At 41.0% G+C, this 19,832-nt stretch overlaps 1 protein-coding gene across 9 annotated transcripts in view; it reads right to left on the bottom strand.

Moving 5' to 3' along the window:
* Window positions 1-605: 605 nt before the first annotated feature.
* Window positions 606-19,832, bottom strand: part of ILDR2 (immunoglobulin like domain containing receptor 2) — a 75,145-nt gene continuing 55,918 nt past the window's right edge. For 5 of the 9 annotated variants that reach the window (XM_004027836.5, XM_055365007.2, XM_055365000.2 and 2 more), the window contains one exon: window positions 13,423-19,628. In XM_004027836.5, coding sequence (XP_004027885.2) covers window positions 19,593-19,628 — 36 coding nt within the window. In that variant the 3' untranslated portion in view covers window positions 13,423-19,592. Of the gene's footprint in view, window positions 5,131-8,215; window positions 8,281-13,422; window positions 19,629-19,832 lie in introns of those variants that run through there. The other 4 variants (XR_008672499.2, XR_008672488.2, XR_008672496.2 and 1 more) reach the window with 2 other exon arrangements.

The raw sequence follows: 19,832 nt of genomic DNA, 5'->3' as shown, positions 1-19,832 counted from the left end.
TCTACTCCCTTGATACTTTGAGTCATTTAAAATCCAGCACAATTGACATCATCTGGGAGTCTGGGAGGCTGTTAGAAATGCAGAATCTCAGGCCCCACCTAAATTGTGCTGAGTCCTAGTTTGTATTTTCAACAAGACACCCAGCTCATTCAAATGTCAGTATATATCTCTCTCCAAAGTTCCACACTCAGGTCAGCCTCCCAGCCTCTCTTCTCTCTATTGCTACCCTTTCATGCCCCCCATGGCAGCCTCCTTCTCTCTATTGCTATCCTTTCATGCCCTCCATAGCAGGCTCCTTCTCTCTATTGCTACCCTTTCATGCCCCCCCCCCATGGCAGCCTCCTTCTCTCTATTGCCATCTTTCATGCCTTCCACCCCAGGGCTGCCTCACCCATTGCCCTCTTCAAAAACCCTGAGTTGTTCATGTCTGTCCCTTTTCCATTTCCCACTATTCTTTTGCTCTCTGATGTCTTTTCTCACAAGCATCCTACCCCCACAAATAAAACATTTCATCTCATTGCACACACTTTGAGATTGCCATAGATAACAAATGCAACAGATACAGAAAAGGTAAAATCAACAGGACTCAGTAATTGCTTGGATAATTATAATATTCTCTAATATTTATTTCTTTCTGTGAAGCAGATAGGGTTGTTATCCATATTCAAAGATGGGTAAACCACAGCTCAGAAAGGCTACATAACTTGTTTAATTCACAGACCTGGAAAGTGGCAAAGACGGGATTTGAATTCAGGAGTTCTGACTCTGGGACTTGGACATTTGACTCCTGTACTGGTGTGAGAAAGTAAGAGAAGTCTGTGATGATTCCTAGGACTTATATTAATTAACTGCAGTTGATGAGGCCACCAACAGAAGTAGAAAAAATAGATGAAAGTGTAGAGCTTTTGTTTTGTGGGGTGGTATGGGTAGTTCTAAGTTACTGTTACTTTTATGTTAAAACTCCAGTTTATTTCTAAGGTTAAATGAAAAATTGCTTGCTTTGGATTTTCCCACCTTCTCCATTCGACTTTTGTAACAATTTACTCTGATGTTTAAAATCCCTAGACCAAGCTCTTCCTGAAGGAATACAAGATGACAGGTGGAGCACACCAAAAGCACATTCAAAAGCAGAAGCAAAGCCCCAATAGCTTTATAGCTTTGCCTGGTCTCTTTGGTCACCTTCCATTTTTAGCAATCAGAGCTGGTGGCCTGGAAGTATAGTCTGGGGCTACAAGGGGCTCACACTCTGTATATCTAACACAAACTAATTGAGCAATGCCTCAAATGCTCCACATTCCCCGAGTTTCTCAGGTTCTTGGCAGCAACACCAACGATTGAAAATAAACTCTGCTCCCTTCCTCTTGGGGAAAAACAGATGGCCGGATCCCCATCAACCTCACAATCACTAGGTCCCTCAGGGTTATTACAAACATTAACTAAGTACTTCTCCTACAGCTCCTCTCCATGGCCAACTATGAACAGCTTTTGAACAAGTTTCTTATTCATAGAATGACAAGCAAGAAAGCCCCCCAACCAAAGAATCTGTCTGCCTGAAGAGCAGGTGAGGCTTTGACACCAAGACATTATTCTTGCTGGTCCTCTCCTCTTCTCTCCCTCATCCTGAACCAAGGCTCCTTTTGCCCTCAATGGCTCTGTCCCAATTTGTTTTTTTTTATATTCAAGGCCTGATTTCTCAAATGTTATAGACGTGACTTCCAAAAGGGAGACAGTTTTAGAATCCTCTGTGATCATTCTCTCACAGGCCAAAAGACTGGATTTCTAAAACACAAAAACCAGGGCCAGCAGGGTTTTATTTTTCTGCCTTCTTCCCTAGTTCCCCCACAGGGCTGCTTAGGCTCATTGGTTGCAGACAGATATCTGCGTTAACAAAATACAGCCACTGACATTCACATTACTTCATCCATGCAGCAGTTTTGTCGTATGGGTCCCTTTGATATTAGGAGTGACCTTCCCCCTTGGTGCCAGAGAGATTTTAGCTGGAGTGCAGTGGCGTGATCTTGGCTCACTGCAACCTCCGCCTCCCGGGTTCAGGCGATTCTCCCGCCTCAGCCTCCCGAGTAGCAGGGATTACAGGCATGTGCCAGCATGCCCGGCTAATTTTTCACTTTTAGTAGATATGAGGTTTCTCCATGTTGGTCAGGCCGGTCTCAAACTCCCGACCTCAGGTGATACACCCGCCTTGGCCTCCCAAAGTGCTGGGATTACAGGCATGAGCCACCAGGCCCAGCCAGTTTCTTTCTTTTGACAGATGCAAAAGTCTCTCTTTTTCTGTGAGACCCTGGACCACCTCTGTCTGCCAAGGCTGCACATGTCTCTCTCCCCACTTTACAGATTAGGAAGAAGAAATAAAAAGCTAAAGTGCATAACATAAACTCTGAATCAACCCTTCTTCCTGTCCTTCCCAACAGAACCTGAATTTGCCTGGGTGTCATATACTGCACTCTATGCAACAGCTATGACTCAGAGAGCAGTAACTCCAGGCCTATTCCTTATTCATATAAGCCAATCAGAGGGCAGTAACTCCAAGCCTATTCCTTATTCATCTAAGCCAATCAGAGGGTAGTAACTCCAAGCCTATTCCTTATTCATCTAAACCAATCAGAGGGCAGTAACTCCAAGCCTATTCCTTATTCATCTAAGCCAATCAGAACATGACAAGCTAAGTCAGAAAGTTCAGGCTACAAAGACTTGTATTATATAATTAGAGAAATGACTTCTCTCTTCCTTGTTGGAGGTGAGTGAGGAAACACATTGTCTCAGTCACTGACCACAAGAGGAACCAGCATTAGAATGAAGCTTAAACTTGAATGGCAAAGAGTAGAGTTAAAAAGATATTGGCAACATATTTAAACTTCCGGAACAACCAATTATTGTAGGCCGTTCTACATTTTGTAGGCTAATAAATGTCTTTATTGTTTTTGCCAGTTTACGTCAAGTTTTCTGAGTTTTGTTCGTTTTGCAGTCAAAGCATCGTATCCTACCCTGCACTTCAGTTTTGTCCACCTCAAGAAATTCCACTGCTGTTTCATTAGTTATTCAAGTCAAAGACCTAGGAATAATTTTTTTTTCCTTTTCCTTCACTGCCTCCAAAATTGAATAAATCAACAAGCCTATTTTCTCTACCTCCAAAATACATTCATAATCTATCCTGTATATCCTTCTCCACTGCCATCGTCTTATTCCATTGTCCCCCACACAAAATCTGCATTCGCCCTCCAACAGTTCTCACTTCTTCCACTCTCGTCTTCCTGTAATCTTTTCTCCATACAGAAGTCAGAATGGTCTTTTTCAAACATAGGCCATATCATTCATCTGTTTGAAACTTTCTAATGGTTTCCAACTTAGAAAAAAGTCCACATTTCTCATTGATTTAATTACAGTAAAGACTATATCACTATAATAAAGACCTCAAAATGCAGTGGCTTAAATAAGAGAGAAGTGTATTTCTCTTTCACTTAGTCCAGCCAGGCAGGCCAGTTCTCCATGAGGTCATTTGGGAGCCAGGTTCCTCCCATCTTGTTGCTCCACCATGCCTAAGGCTAGTACATTGTCCTTATTTGCATGGTTGGTCACTCAAGGGAAGGAAGTTAAAGGCAAGTAATTTCCCTTCAGTCAAGTAAGGTGGGTGTTGCACGTATCTCTTCTGTTCACATTCCTTTGGCAATAACTCTAGTCACATGGCCACAACTCACAATAAGGAAGGCTGGGAAATTTAGTCTCTGGTTAGCTATCCAGATAAGAATCTTTTTCTAAGGACAAAAAAGAGAAGAGATTTGGGGAGGGTGCCTAGCAGTCTGGCATCTTTACAATGGCCTTCTCGGCCTAAATGATCTAGGTGATGTTGGGGGCCCCTGCAGCCTCTTCAACATCAGCTCCTACGTCCTTCCTTGTTCACTAATTTTGAACCATGATGGCTTCCCTTCTGTTCCTCAAACATTCTGAAATCATGCCTACCTCGAGCACTGTTCACTTGTTCTCCCTTTCCTTGGAACTCTGCCCGATGGTCCTCTCAATCTCAGTTTCTTCTTATCCTTCAAGTAACAGTTTGAAAATGTCCCATCCTTTGAGAGGCCTTCTCTGACCACCCTTCTAATATTTTCCTCCTCTTAACAGTCAATGTCCACGATCCTGAGTTATTTTCAACACTGATCCTTTTATGAAATCATTTGAGTATTTGTGTATTGGCTGTCTCCCTCGCTGGAGTTTGAACTCCATAAGGGTAGGGGGCCTTATTTGTCTTAATCTTATTCACTGCTGTAAGCTCAGTGCCAAACCGTTGTATAGACATAATTAGTGCCCAACAAATACTTTTTAAAATAACTTGAATAAAAGGATAAGAGTATCCTAAGCAATATCTCCCCATCTTGTCCTTGTGCAATTATCTCTCAGATCAAAATGTAAGATTTTGCATTTATCCCTTCTCATTTCATCTTGTTAGATCTGGCCCATTGCCCTCATCTATAGATCTCTCTTGGGTGTGACTCTGAACCTGCCCCCTGCCAGGGGATCTGCAGGCCCTTCTTACCACTGCATGTTAGTAGGCAGGCAGCCACATGGCTTGCACTGTATCAATTGACACTCAAGGTTCCACACTTCTTTAATCTACACTTCTTGTTCATTGCACCCCCTTTTCATATGAGCTTCTACAATCTCCGTAGTTGTTTACAAAGCAAGAACTGAGTGTCATGGGGAATAATGAACAAGGATTCAGGAGATCTGGATGCTAGCTCCAATTCCACTGCTGTTTGTTGCTATTTTCTAAGTCACCTTGAGAAGTCATTCCCCTCTTTGTGGTCTTGACTATTGGATCTGTAAAACAGAGAAAATCATGCCTGTTTTGCTTTACTCAGAGGCTCAGATAACAATGTACATAAATATACTGTGGAACAATTTAAAATTCTGTTGGAGTAGAGGGTAGTATTCCAGGACAGCCAGAGCCAGATCACAGGAGTCAGAGAGAGTCTGTGCAACATGGGGAGATTGTGGGGGTCCAGACGCCGTTCTCTGGAGCACATCTTCCAAAACCCCACTTCACTGTACACAGTAGGGCATCTTGTATTTTCCTCCCCTGGTTTTCATGTCAAGCATGGAGACACCTCCTCAAAAAAACTGCAAAAGAAAAAATCCCTTTGTGCTAGGTAACAAGATAAAGGTTTACTCAGAAGGGCGACTTTTAAATATTGTTATAACCAGTTTAACCTATGGCCCTATATTGCACATTCTAAAGTCTCTCAAAAATCCCAAAGGGGATTGTATTCGTAATAAAAGTTTAAAAACTTTAAAAGCTTCTTTTTATCTCTCTCTCAAAATCTCGTATAAATACTGGTTATACTCAAAATCTACTTTTTTTCCTCTCCAAACTCTGCTAGCCCATTCTGGCCATGATCTCTTTCATCCTCTTCTCTCCCATGGTCAGCTGGTTCCATGTAAATCAATTGAGCCGAGCCACGTTCCACTGGATTCTTTCCTTGTGAACCCATTAGATCGTTTAATACCACAAAATTGCAGAAGCTGAGCCAGCTGTTCAGCATTTGGTGTGCACTGAAGGAGAAAGAGTTTGAGGAGTGCTCATAACATTTAAATTTTCTACCTATCACACTGATTTGTTACCTTTTAGACTAAATGAAACTGAGGCTAAGATATGGTGGAGAGGGAGCAGACCTAGGGTCTACCAGAGATTAAGTAGCTTTCTCTAGTAGTTCAGTGGTTTACCCTCCCCTCTACCTCGACAGGATGTTTTCCAGGCCCCTCTGAGATGTCCAACCCTGATGTCTCTAACTTATACACATAGCTTATACTTTTTTGTGGTTCTTGGGAATAGTAATTGTATGTGCTGATAAAAACACATATAAACAGCTTTTGGACTGGTTGCCTCCTTCATGTCCCAGCCACAGCATCATTTAGAACCTCTGTAGCTACAAATAAATCATCAGTTGGAGTGAGCAGCCAAGGTTGGAAACTGATAGAGGGCCTCTGGTGTTTGTACTTCCAAAATCTGTGGCCATACTCTACCTCAGAATCTCTTTTGCCCACGGCTTATAAGTGAAAACAATCCTCATCGCTTGCCTTCCTCACTCCTCCAGGTTTTTATGTGAAAGGAATCAGTTTTTTGGCAAGTCCCTTTGAAAAGTTTTCCAACCTCTGTTCTAGGGTATGACTAAGCTGAAAGTCTTAAAGTGACTGAGATCATTTGTACTGGCTGAGATGTGACCTGGATGTAAAAGTGTTTGCGCTTATTCAACCTGCATGGGAGTGACTGCTCTGCAGCCTTTCTGAGGTCAGAGCTCTCAGGATATCATAAAATGATCTCATTTTGGTTTAGTTAAGCTCACACTACAAGACCTACTGCGTGCCACATACCACAGTGGTATGAAGGATACCAAGAAAAAGAATACTTTCAAAGAACTTGCATTCCAGTGGGCAACCAGACACAAAAATAGATCATTTTGTGTTTATGCATTGAACATGGTGACAGGGCGAACACTGCAGAGGAAGCATGGACCTGGGGCTCTTAGCTCAGCCTGGTGGGAGTGGGGCTTCCTAAAAGATGCAACATCCAAGCTGAATCTTAAAATGTATGTAAGAAAGTGCTCAGAGAGGGGAAGGAAGGTATTCTGGAATAAAGGAACAGAGGTATAGAACAACACAGTGTAGTCAAGCTCTACAAATGTTTCTGCATATTACAGCATAGCAAAGAAGTAGAAAAGAAGTAGAGGTAGAGACTGGCAATGAAGCTGTGATGGCAGAAAGGGGTGGGATCACAAAGAGCTTTGTGTGTTCTAAGGCACTTGACAATATGTGAAAAAGACTATGGAGAGCCAGAAGGGTTTTAAGCAGAAAGTGGCAAAGTCAGACTTCAGTCTTGCCAGGTATCTTAATTTCAACTGAACCACTTGTTATTTGAGTTTTCTGCTTAGGAAACATTTGGAGGTCTGGAATTTCATGACTGAGAGTCCTTATCAAGATATGACGTGGCTGTATGTGAGAGTTCATATGTACCCTCAGGCTCACCCTCACGAATAAACTGTGTGATGCTCTAGTGTTTCGCCTGGACCTAGGGGGCCCAGCCACCCATCAGTTCAGGGCCTCCATGGCATGCAGCCCAGTGCCCCATTGCCCCTGTCCTCTGTGCAGGTCAGCACTGCCCACTGCCAGACTGCCCTCTACCAAAAACCAGGGTTAAGTAGCTCCCTTTCACCACTTACAATTCTTACAGCGCAAGTCTTTAGGTCAATTTTTTCTTTCTGATACTGTGAGGATAATTTGGCAGCATTATCAAAGCTGCTGGTCTCCTTAAGTCAAGAATTTAAATCATTCCATTTAGTTCTGAACTTCCTTGAGAGAGAGAAAAAAAAATGTGTTGATGAGTTCCTTGGAATGAGAAATATATTTGCTGTGATGAACAGCTGTTTGCCAGTTCTTGAAGACGTTTCTCTCTGAAGCAATGAAAATATACACAAGAGCCCTCAAGTGTCTGGAGAAGAGGTTTCCTTTTGAAAATTCCCCATGGCCTACTGTGAGTGACTTGAGTATGGATCACTGTGAAAATCCACCCTCATGTGAGAGAGTTATTTACGTCTCAGGAATCGCCATGGAACAATGAGCACTCTCCAAGTTCTCTTCATGGAGCATGCTGTAGGCCTGTTCATTTCTTTTGAGGGAACATCTCTTAATAAATGGAGTCTCCCCACTCCACAATCTGTTGCTCTAAATTTGCTAAAACATTTTCAATATTTTGTCTGAATTCCTGTATCAAATTCTGGAATCGAAAGAAAGTTTAGTATCATGGGTAATCAATAATCAGAGGAATGTGAGATATCGGTTGCTTGGAAGCAATTAACAAGTTTTTTTAAGAAAACATATTTTAAAAGTTATATAATGTAATGTAAAAATTATACATATTTTGAGTGACATAGTCCTATTCTTCCATGACCAATGCTGTACATACATAAAGGCTACGAATTAAATGGGAGCTCACCAAAGAACAACCAACTCCCAAAATGCAGGGTTTCTGATAACCATGTTAGAGAAGGCCGCTTTGGTCTGAAGCTGAGATGCAAAGAAAGGACTCTGCCCAAGTCACATGTTCTCCTTCACATGAGAGAAGGAAGCACAAACGTGCTGGCCATCCCTGAGAACAGGAAGTGAAAGGTGTAGGACCAGAAAAGAGAATGTGGGGTGCGTAAACACTTACTTTACACTGGGAAATGTGGCATGATGAACTTCAGACACTCAAGGAATCCAGGTAGTTCTCCTTTCCTGTTTATACAGAAAGGAATGAAGAGGTGGATAGGTGTCTTAGTCACTTCAGGCTGCTGTAACAAAAATACCATAGACTAGGTGGCTTAAACATCAGAAATTTATTTCTCACAGTTCTAGAATCTGGGAAGTCCAAGCTCAGTGTACCAATACATTCAGTTCCTGGCGAAGGTCCTTTTCCTGGTTTGCAGACAGATACCTTGCTGTATCCTCATATGGCAGAGAAAGAGAGGAAGTAATCTCTCTCCTGTCTCTTCTTATAAGGACACTAATTCCATCATAAGAGCTCCACCCTACTGACCTAATCACCTCCCAAAGGCCTCATGCCCAAATACCATCACATTAGGGATTAGGATTTTGACATAAAAATTTGGGGAAGACACAAAACACTCAGTCCATAGCAACAGAGAAGCAAAATGTCCCCTGTTCTATGGAACTTAGAGAGGAAGGGAGAAGCACCTTGCCCAGCATCAAGTATTTTTCTTGAAACTGTCTAGAACCTCTAACAAAAAAAGTAGAAGGTGAATAATTAGGAGACAACAGGAAGTAGGAGACAAGAAATGAGGGTACCGGAAGAATCCAGGGAGGAGACGAAAGGTCCTAATGAAGGCAGTGACACAGAGATGGATTTCTAAATTCAGAACGAGACAAGTATAACCAAGGACATTCACTGGTATATGGAAGGCTCTGGTAGGATTTGTCACTGAACTGCGGTAAAAACAGCCTCCCTGAAGGCTTGGGTCGGAATAATACGTGTGAGGGAATTGGCAACAAAAGGAAGCCAGAAAGGCTGGTTGTTCAGGGCTCTGTGGCTGCAGATAAAGAATCTTTTTGGATGCAGTAGCAGATAGCTGTTGGTGTTGTGTATGTGTTTTGTCTGCCCAGCATCACTATTCTCACTTCTTCTATTAATAACAACTCTCTTCTCTCTTTGGAGAAATCTTCCTATCCCACTATCCAGTCCATCGCAGTCTCACCTTCCTGGTCATAAACAGACTTGCCACATCTCTGGCCACATGATTAGCTCAGATATGGGCACATGACTCAATATGAGTTGACCGCAGTCTTTCTCCAGGATTGTTCTCATGAGTAAAGCCTTTTGCCTGCTTGGTCAAATGAGCTGGAAAGCTGTGACTCTCAGACTGCTAGTAGCTATATTCCTGCCTTTTGGAGTAAGTCTATCCTCACTGAGAAAATGTATTGATGTAAAAACACAAGTAGGTGTGGATGATGGACAGGGAATCTTAAATCTTACTACATTGAGACCCAGGTTTGTTCTCAGTTCCTACAGCTCTTCCAGCCTGTGAGCTACTCCAGGATCTCTCTAATAGATGAGCTCCATTTCTCCTTTTCTTGTTCTTAAGCTAGTCTGAGCTATCTTCCTGTCATTTGCAACCAAAACTTTTTTTACTAATACAGCTGCCAAAGGAATGAAACATCAGAGGCTATCGCCTTGGCCTGAGGGAATGAGAAAAGCTAGGTGCCTAAGTCATACCAGCAACAAAAAGAGGCTGGGAGGGTGAGGTTGTATATTAATGTCCATTATAATTTAACTACATTCAGTTGAACAAAGTGTTTTTCCAAAAACAAGGTTAATAGAAATTGACATATATATATATATATATATATATATATATGTGTGTGTGTATACATATATATGTGTGTGTGTATACATATATATGTGTGTGTGTATACATATATATGTGTGTGTGTATACATATATATGTGTGTGTGTATACATATATATATATATCCTTCTAGCTTTGCTCTACTGGACATTAACGTCTCAGAGAAAGAAAAAGAGCCAGAAAAAGTCCACTGTGGCTATGCTTCTACACAAAATTTGTAACAAAATGTGAGAAAATATCTCCAGAGAGCAAGGATTGTTTTAAAAAAAAGTAAAGTGTTTTAACATGTCTGGAATTTTCTCCTCTGCTTGGTTTTTAGAGACAGTGAGAGAGAGAACAAGAAACAGAGAGATTGATTCATCTTTGTACAGCTGAAGACTAGGGAATGGACTATTTAGGTCCTTTGGTTGTACAGTTTGATGACATGGTTTTTGCTTGTTAAAGAGAAACTGGCTTCACCATAATTCTGCAGAATCAGAGTCCTGACCTGACTTCAGAAAGCAATTGTAATTCCATGGTGTTAAAAGCACACTTTAAAATAGCTTTAAATCATGAAAGGCATGTACCTAAATCCCACTTGATCCCAAGCAAAAACCTCATGGTTTTCCCCACATTATATCCACAGAAGCCTGCCTCAAAAACAATATGGCAAGTTCTAAACTTGCAAAGTGTAAGAAAAACATATCACTTTTAAAGAAAAAATTCCTAATGCACTTGTTTTTCAAAAGCCAAATTCATATATATAAATTCACATATAGCATTAAAATAAGCTATATAAATTCATATGTAGCTTTTCCCTTAAGTAATGTGAGGCACACCTCCATCCAATACTGGAAGGTTAGCAATAGAGTCACTCTCTTGGATGTGTGCCACTAGATGGCGTGTCAGACTAACTCACTCACCTCTAAGCAACTTCCTAGCTACTTCTACACCTCATGCCATTTTTGGTGAGTCATCTTAGGCCACCTGATAAGTATTCAGGAAATGCTTATAACCAATTCAGCAGAAAATATAATTTTCACCTAAGTGGTGTGATGAGTATGATTAGGATGTCTCTGCCAAGATTTTCTAAGAGAACCTGAAATTAGCCTACTTCTTATTTCTTGAAATGAAAGCATATAAAAATTGGATTAGAATTAGATAATCATAGGGAAAAATGAATTATTTGTTTTGCCTAATTTTAATCCATCCTATGAGTCTAGTCCTTCCTTGCTGCTTCTTTTTTTTCTTGTCTTTTTAAATTTTTACCTTTTTGTGGAGGATGGGATCTCACTATACTGCCCAGGTAGGTCTTGAACTCCTGGCTCAAGCTATCCTCCCACCTTTGTCTCCCTAACTGTTGGGATTTCAGGTGTGAGCCACAGTGCCCGGCCTTCCTTGCCTCTTGAATGAAATCTACATCCATAATGTATTTGGCCACTCTTAACAATTAAAAGCCTTCTGTTCACTCTTAAACCCTAAAACAGTCTATGTCTATAATTAAGACAGCCATTCTCTTATATTATCAAACTCTAAAGAATATGTAAAGTTAAAGCCTCTTGCCCTCCCCATCTTAAGATTTTGTTTGCAGTCTACAGGTTGCATTAGAAAGAAATGCACGATGCATGTATGTGTGCCTTTTTCATTTTTTCCCATTTAGCACACTTACTTCTTCCTTACTCAATCATTCACTCTTCCTGGCTCCCCCAGGGTTGCTGTGTATATATAGAGTCATTATGCAGAAATGTAAGGCAGATAAGGAGCAAGAAAGTTTTTTCTTGACTGGCACAATGTAATATGGCATTGCACCACACGAGCTTAAAATAAAAAACTATAAAACCCATAAAGAAACAAAAAACTGTGAGTGAAAGTTAGCAGAAGTAACAAACTCTAAAAGTAGACCCACAAAGACTGTAGATATTGGAATTACTGGATATAAAATTTTAAGTTAATATCTTTAAGATATTCAGATTAATAAGAGGGCATTGTAAAAAAAAAAAAAAAAGTAAGCCACAAGACAACAGGGACTATGTAGATTTGAAAAAGAACTAAACTCCTAGAAATGAAATATATATTAATTAAAATTAAAACTCAAATAAAGGAGATTAAAGCTAGCTGAAAAGAAAATTAGTGAGCTGGAAGATAAACCTGAAGAAAGTTACCTGAATAGGGAATAGAAAACACAGAGAGAGGAAATACAAAATATAGATTAAACAATATGGGGCATAGAATGAAAAAAATTCTAACACTTAATTGGAATTCTCAAGAGAGAGTTTAAAAAGAAGAGGAAATATTGGATGTAATATAGCTGAGAGTTTTCCATATTTAATGGGAAATCCAATCCACGGATTTAGGAAACACCACAAATCCTAATTTGGATAAATAAAAAGAAATCCACACCTGGTCACATGTTAATTAAACCAAGGAACACTAGAGACAAAAAAATCTTTAGAACAGTCAGAGAGACCAGACAGATTAGGAAGGATAATTAAACTGGTAATTGACTTCTTAAAAGCAAAAATAAAAGTCAGAAGGGAGTGTAATAATAACTTCAATGTCCTGAAGAAAATAACTATCAATCTAGAATCATAATCAGTGAAATTATCTTTCAAGAACAAGAATGAAATAAAGACTTTTACATCAACAAAGACTGATGAGTATCCTACCAACAAATCATTACTGAAGTAAACGTCCTTCAGAAAGAAAATATTTCAAAAGGAAGATCTGAAATATAGGAAAAAAAGATGTGTAGAAAAAACATGTGGGTGATTCTAAACAAATACTTTATAAATAAAAACAAAAATATTTTATAAAGCTGAAAAACCAAAATGGAATTAAAACACAAAATAATACAAAATCCAGAGGTAATCAAACTGTTTTAGAGTCTATCTTTAAGTTAAATCTACATGTTAACATTTTTAAGTTAACTACTTAAAAAAAATTGAGCCCAGATGCTTCAAGCAAAAACAGATTTTCTGCTTGACAAGGCCACTAAAATCTGGGATTCCCTTGAGAGGGCTTAGCCATCCAAAACAGGATTAATAGTTCTCAGAGGTATTTATCACTTCTTTTGCTAACAAAGGTTTTTAATTGCCTCCTCTTAATTATGGTGCTGTGGAATTTCTCAAATCTTAACAGAACTTGAAATGTCCTCCCACGAGTAGCTTCCTTCCTCCCTTCCCCAAGTGTAATTTCTAGCAGGCATATGCTTGTGCCCATCTTGGAAATGAGCTAGGTACCATCACCTTATCCAACCACCTTTCCTACCCTTCACCTCCTTCTGAATGTTACAGTCTGTGGAGAGCAGTAAGAGTGACAACAGAATTTATCTAGCTTATTACAATCTGTAAAAGCATACCTTTTGCTCTGTCAGTACCAGCCCCCTCTGTAACCCCACAATATGTATTCCTCTATTACTGTACTTACAACAGTCAGAGAAGGACATGTATCCTATGATTCTTTCTCTTGCTGAGGCCATTTAATGTCAGATCATGATTAACCATAGTTGTGTTAATTATGAGTTCTTGGTAACAAATGTAGGTAAGAATTCTTTATTACGTTTAAAACATTACAACCAAATTCAATTTGTATGTCTGACACAGAAAAAAAAAGTCATGGACAACAGTAATACAAACATTTCAGTTTTGATGTCACAAACAAGGCACAAAAACAACTGACAGGTGGCCCTCACGAAGCCAACTTCTCACCCTTCTCTGTCCCACCCTCCTACTCCCTTGTTCTTTATTCTCACAAAGCAAATTTCTTATGCAGTCGTGTCTAATACTTTTGTTAATAAAACGGCTTTTCCCTAAAGCCAAGGTAAAAGAGAAGCTATCTGTGTCTCTTTTAGCCTTCCCAGAAGAAATGAGTCAGACTAGTTACTTCATGGCCAGCCCCACCAAGAAACTCTAAGAAAAATTTAGCTAAACTACTATATCGTTTTCCTTCTCACATTCCTTATTCCTCTATATCTGATCCCTCTTAGTTCTACCTAAAATCTTAAAATGTAGTGAAGATGCCAGATTTTTGCTGTTAAGCAGCTTCTGCCTGGAGTTCTGAATCCAGATGAATCTGTCGTTTCGTTCAGAAACTTCTCTGCAAGAAGGATTCTCCAGAAAACCCGAAGCACATATTACCCCTCACAGCACAGCTAATGAAAGTGAGGCTCTCAGCTGGGTTCAGTGGCTCATGTCTGTAATACCAGCACTTTAGGCAGCCGAGGTGGGAGGATCACTTGAGGCCAGGAGTTTGAGAAAAGCCTGGGAAATATAGCAAGACCCCATCTCTACAAACAAACAAAATTTGCTGGACGTGGTGGCATACATCTGTAGTCCTACCTACTTGGGAGGCTGAGGGAGGAGGATTGCTTGAGCTAGGAGTTTGAGACTGCAGTGAGCTGATAGCACCACTGCACTGCACTTCACCATGGGCCACAGAGCAAGATCCTGTCACAAAAAAAAAAAAAAAGAAAGAAAGAAAAAGAAAACGAAACTCTCCTTGAGTGAAGCCACAACTTCCTCTTAGATTAGCATTTGAGGAATGAATGGTCCTTAGTTGGATGAAGCAGCAACAGTATCTGTCTTCATAGCTTCGCCACATCCATGACATATGAACAAGCATCAAGTCTACGGCTCTTCTCACCAGATGTCTGGCTGTGAAGAGAAACTGGAATCTGGAATACCCAGATTCCAGTCCCATGAGTATTTAAGGAATTGGAAAGGACACTAGACAAGACAGTCAGAAGGCCTGGCTTTATAATTTTAAAAACCATTTGACTACAGACAAGTCACTTAGTATTTTTCAACCTCAGTTTTACATTCTGTGTAATGAGACCACAACATCTGCCCTGCCTCTATCACAGCAGTTGATGTTGGGATCAAATGAAAGTGTTCTGTAAACAGTAATATATCATAAAAATGACACAAATATTATTAGTATTAACCTTCTCCCCTTCAAATAGTGCTAAAGCTCAGGCTGCTGCTTAAAGCATCTCAACACTGCCCTTGCACCACTCTGATGTTAAATGCCCCTTCTTCAAGCTTCATAGATCAATTCCCCAGATGACTAGGGGGTAGGATAATGGCAGAAAAAAGCGAGGCACTTTTTCCTTCTAGGACTTTATGTAGCTGGCCCCCTATTTTAGTGAATTTGGATTTCTACATCCTATCAATCAATTTCAGACTTCCATTAAGATGCTGGCAGCATTTAAATCTGATTTTGGAAGGATATAAAATGAGGACTTTTATTATTCTTGTCCACCCAACTTTAGGTAAGACTAAAGTGGAAGTGCTATTGGCCAGTCATCCTTATGATTTGTATGCTTTATAAAATGATTGAGTTTTTCTATTTCCCCAATGGCATCTTTTCCTTCTACTCATGATTTAAGTTTTGCTAAAAATATATCAAGAGAATGAGAAAATTACCTGTAATTCTTGTTGTCTGTTCTGAGACTGTCACAATAGATCACTGTTCTGGGAATGGAAATATCTACAACAGCCTCCCTGGGAGTGCTCCTGACACTCCTTTCTCTCTGCCTGTTTTCCTACTACCACTAGCGTACTCTGGTGAGCCCATCCAGGTCACAGCCAGACTTCTGAGTGACTCACCACAGCCAGCCCCAAAGGATTGAGAGGGACCTCACCAGGACATTGGAAGAAAAAATTCTAAGGCCCAAGGAAGCCTCAGGACTAGCTGTTTGGAGTACCCAGAGGTATGACTTAGTGCAACGATTTCCAAATGCATCTGATCACAGGAGTCTCCTGGAATGCATATTAAAAATATGAATTCTGGCTCTAGACCCACCCAATCAATCTCCAAAACAGGGTCCAACAATACCTTTTTAACAGCAGCTATCAAGTTAATTCTTATGGTTAGGCAATTTTGGGAAACACTAATCAGCAGAAAAGATCCAGAGGTTGGGAGTCTAAAGACCTAATAGGTTTGTGACTTCATTAATGGCAGTGATGGTTTCTTCACCTATTAAAAAAAACTGGGTGAGGGGCAGTGGTAAATTACAACAGTATCTGTGACTTCAGATTCTCTCAAAGGCAAGATCTAATCAGACTACCTATGTGAAATTTTGTGGACTATTCAGAAATATTTACAGATGTGGTCAGGTGCCTTGGGTTTGGGTGGCAGCCTTTTCCCATCTCCAGTATGCCTAATCCTATGTCAAGTGCACAGTGAGGATCATGAGAAGGGGGATGTGAGGCCTAGCATCTCCGTGAGACCTGCCCTGTGTTGGTGAATATGGGCAGCAGCACTCACAACCGCAGAACTAAGCCCCAGGAGCAGCCACGCTGAGCTCCCCTGTGAATGTGCTTGGATGGAATAGCTGCCATGCACCAGGTCCATGGCCATTGTCTCCAACTTCCTAATGAATCCATGCATGGCCTAGAGAAGCAGCTCATCTACCAGGGGACACCTCCCTGCCACCTGCATCCACACTCCCTCCTCCAGCGTGTTCCTGACTCAGTAGTGACTCACAGGCAAGCACAGCAGCTTATGCATCATCCCTCTGGGACCCCTGCTGCTCACCCTTTCCCGATCCTAAATCACCTCTTTTCAGTTCAGACTTTTGAGTATTGGCTTTTCAGATCACCGAGTCTATGTTTAAATAAGATGATGGACAAACACATACAACACTTTAATATCAAAGTATTCTCATTTAAGTTTTTAAAAAAACTAAATCTCTGGTTTTATTATAATTTATCCATAGCACTATTTCATACTCTATGTATAAAATCTCCTTTCTTGAGCATGTCTTATTTCCCCTATTAAATTACGGGGTCCTAGTGGACAGAGATTATGTCTTACACAAGATTTACTTTGTACCCCAATAAGACCTAGGAAAGAAGCTAACAAATATAACTATTTCCTATGCAGGGCACACTATTCAAGGAAGAAGAAACAAAAGGACACACAGAGGAAAGTCAGGGGTGCTGAGGACAACAAGTTTTGACTTGTCAACTCAGCCTTAACTCCTGTCCATATACCCAGAAACAACTGCTTTTTCTCTCTACTGAAAGCCTGGAAGTCTGAATGATTTATCCAGTTCTACAAAGGACAACCTGGTCCCACCTCCCAAGGTTAATTCAGTAGCCTGCTATCTTCTTTGTACTTTTCAGTCTATCTGCAGTTTTGTTGTCTTTGGAATTGCAGGTTTCCAATTTTAATAATTCTTTAATTCTTTCCCATTGCTACCCTCAACCTTCACCAAAATCATACGTCTGCAGCTTTAAAAAAACATTATTTTTGGTCTCTGCAGCTGGTGCTATGAGGCTCTTTGGTGGTGAAAAGCCTGACACAGTGCTCAGTATAAAGCGATAATAGCTACCACAGCTACCCAATATTCTCCAAAATTGCCTGAGCAAGTTGAAATCCAAAGCTGGTGACTAAGAAATGTTTTTTTATCATCTTTTCCATCTGAACTGGGGTCCAAACAGACAGGCTAGACCTAGGCTTTCAGAGGCCAGGGACACCAGCAAGTCTAAAACTCAGCACCAGGGTTATGGCTTGTGTCTTCCAGCCCTTGGAAGTGCCAGCACTGGGTTCAACTGTTCTCCTGATTTCTCTGGGACTGGCCAAAGCAACACGGAAGTCCTTTGGTAGGTCAATTCTCCAAGCAATGACACATACCAGCTCATCCCTCCGACCCTCACCCAGCCACTTTCTTATTTCATTGCAAACATAGGACTTTTTTTGGAAATGTCATGAAGTACAAATGGATACTAGAGGAATGGTACTTTGAGAATAGGGTCTAGCTCCAGTCGGGTGGCTCTGGAGAAGACCAAAAAGATGGTAAAGAAGAGATCTTCAGAGGTTGTCCACGGATCCATAGACAGGGAAGAAACCACTGCTGGATTAAGGGATAGCAAAGTCAAGCATTATCCTCCACTCCACAAGAGTGCAGGGTGAAAAGCTTTGATAAAAATCTGTCAACAGTAGTGGAGGCTATGAGAAACACAAGTTTAGATGGAGTAAGAGGTTCAGGGATGAACATTCAGACAAGAACGAGTCAGGTTTGTTCTTAAAGAGAAATGAACGTAAAGAATGCATCAACTTCTCATGCCTCGAGTAGGAATCAGAAATTTGGGCTGGGTTCAGCTAGGCAGTTCTTCTATTGGTATCACCTGGACTCACCCATGTCTGCATCAGCTGGAAGTTGACGGGCTGTCAGATACGGTGACAGGGGTAACTGGGCCCTTTTCTTTTGTCATGCAGCAGGATAGTCCAGGCTTGTGCACCTGATGGTAGTTGCAAGGTTCCCAAGAGCAGCAAAAGAGGACAAGCCCCATGCACAAGAACTTTTCAAGTCTCTGCTTGTGTCACATTTGTTGGGCTACTGGCTAAATCAAATCACATAGCCAACGCCAGATTCAAGGGGTTGGAAAAAAGATGGCACCTCTTGATGAGAAGGAAAGAGTTCGTGGCCATTTTTGCTATCTACACAAACGATAAAATCCAGAGATCTAGCTTTGGGATTTAGGCAAAATCTATCATTTAGGCAAGGGTGGGAATAGGAAGTACTCCTTCCTGAGAAAGCAGTATCTCTAATCTCTTGAAAGCAGCCATAGTGGCAGTCTAGTCAGGCCAAATGCTGTATGTTCCACATCCCCCATGTCCTAGAATGGCAGAACTGGGATGGCAGAAACAATTAACGGCAAGTGAAGCACAAAACCGGAAAAGATTGAGTGAAGTTTGTGGGTGAAATGGTCCACGTTCAAAATATAATGAGATGATGTTATTTCCCTTTTAAATACCTTCTCATTCTTTTCTATATGCATTACTGCTTTCTCCTCTTTCCTCCCTCTTCTCTTTCATGTGTATATTTTAAGCATTTATCACAAGGCATTCAATGACAATCTAATCAGAGTGCAGAGGGAGGCAGGGCTCTGTGTGTGGCACCAACCTGTGGGAAGTCCAGGAGAGGGGAGGAAGAGAAGAGCCCTTAATGTCTAAGACTCAGATATTGACATGTGCAGCAGAAAAGGAAAAAGCAGTTTACGTTCTCAGAATGGAAAAGGAAATACCACTTAGACAGCTTTTCAAAAAGGTATACTCGCTTTTGCTTTGTCCTAGCCACTTAAGAATTGTCATTCAGAACAGCAGTGAAGTCATTTCTGTGATTGTCCCAGAGGTCACTGTCACTGAGCTCACCAAAGGCCTTTTGATTTTAGTGTAACAACAGTCATTGACTAGTGACTGGAAAGTGATGGGGATAAAAGGTATATTTTGACTTGAAGCTATCTTCCCCTGTCAGAAAAAGGCCTTCTAATAGTAGTAATAAATTCTTCTGTCTCTAAGTATAGCACAGGAGGTATAGAAAAGCATATTGCAGGCATAGGCAATTTCTGGAGTTTAGCAGTCCAGAGCTAACTCTCTTTCAGAATTGCAAATGGAGTCCTGGTTCTGTTAAGGGAGGAGGCTGGGCAGGATAAACGCTATAGTTGAGAAACTCTGTATGTAGGAATGTTCTCACACATTCTTGCTTTCTTGGTAAGCTTCTCAAACTAGTTAGATGGGCACAGAGGTTTGAAATCAGCCTCCCTTAAAGGCTGCCTGCCATCCCTTGCCAAAGCAGAGATCAGCAAATCTTCCAAGCTGATGGCCAGAGAAGGTCCTGGGCCTGCTGGTTCTTGGATTTGTGTCTTGTCCCCGTAGTCCATGTCTGATTTCTCATTATCCAGAGAAATGTTGACAACATCAGACCACAAGGGACATCCTGGTTGGAAAGTCATTCTAGGAAAGAGCAGAAAGAGCCCAACATTAAGCCACATGCTAGTTAAAGAAAACAACGAATAACAGATGGTTCTCTGGGCAGAGTCCACAACCCGTTCAGTGCCAGGCACCCCTGATTCTCAGAACCTTTCATTAGACCTGTGATGGTTGATCCTAAGCCTCAGTAGAGGCTAAAGCCAGCGTACATCTGATAGGCTTAGTTCC

The sequence above is a fragment of the Gorilla gorilla genome, chromosome 1, assembly GCF_029281585.2.
Source record: "Gorilla gorilla gorilla isolate KB3781 chromosome 1, NHGRI_mGorGor1-v2.1_pri, whole genome shotgun sequence".
Lineage (NCBI taxonomy): Eukaryota > Metazoa > Chordata > Mammalia > Primates > Hominidae > Gorilla > Gorilla gorilla.
Note: the sequence above shows the minus strand (reverse complement) of the source record. Positions and strands in the feature narration are given on the sequence as shown.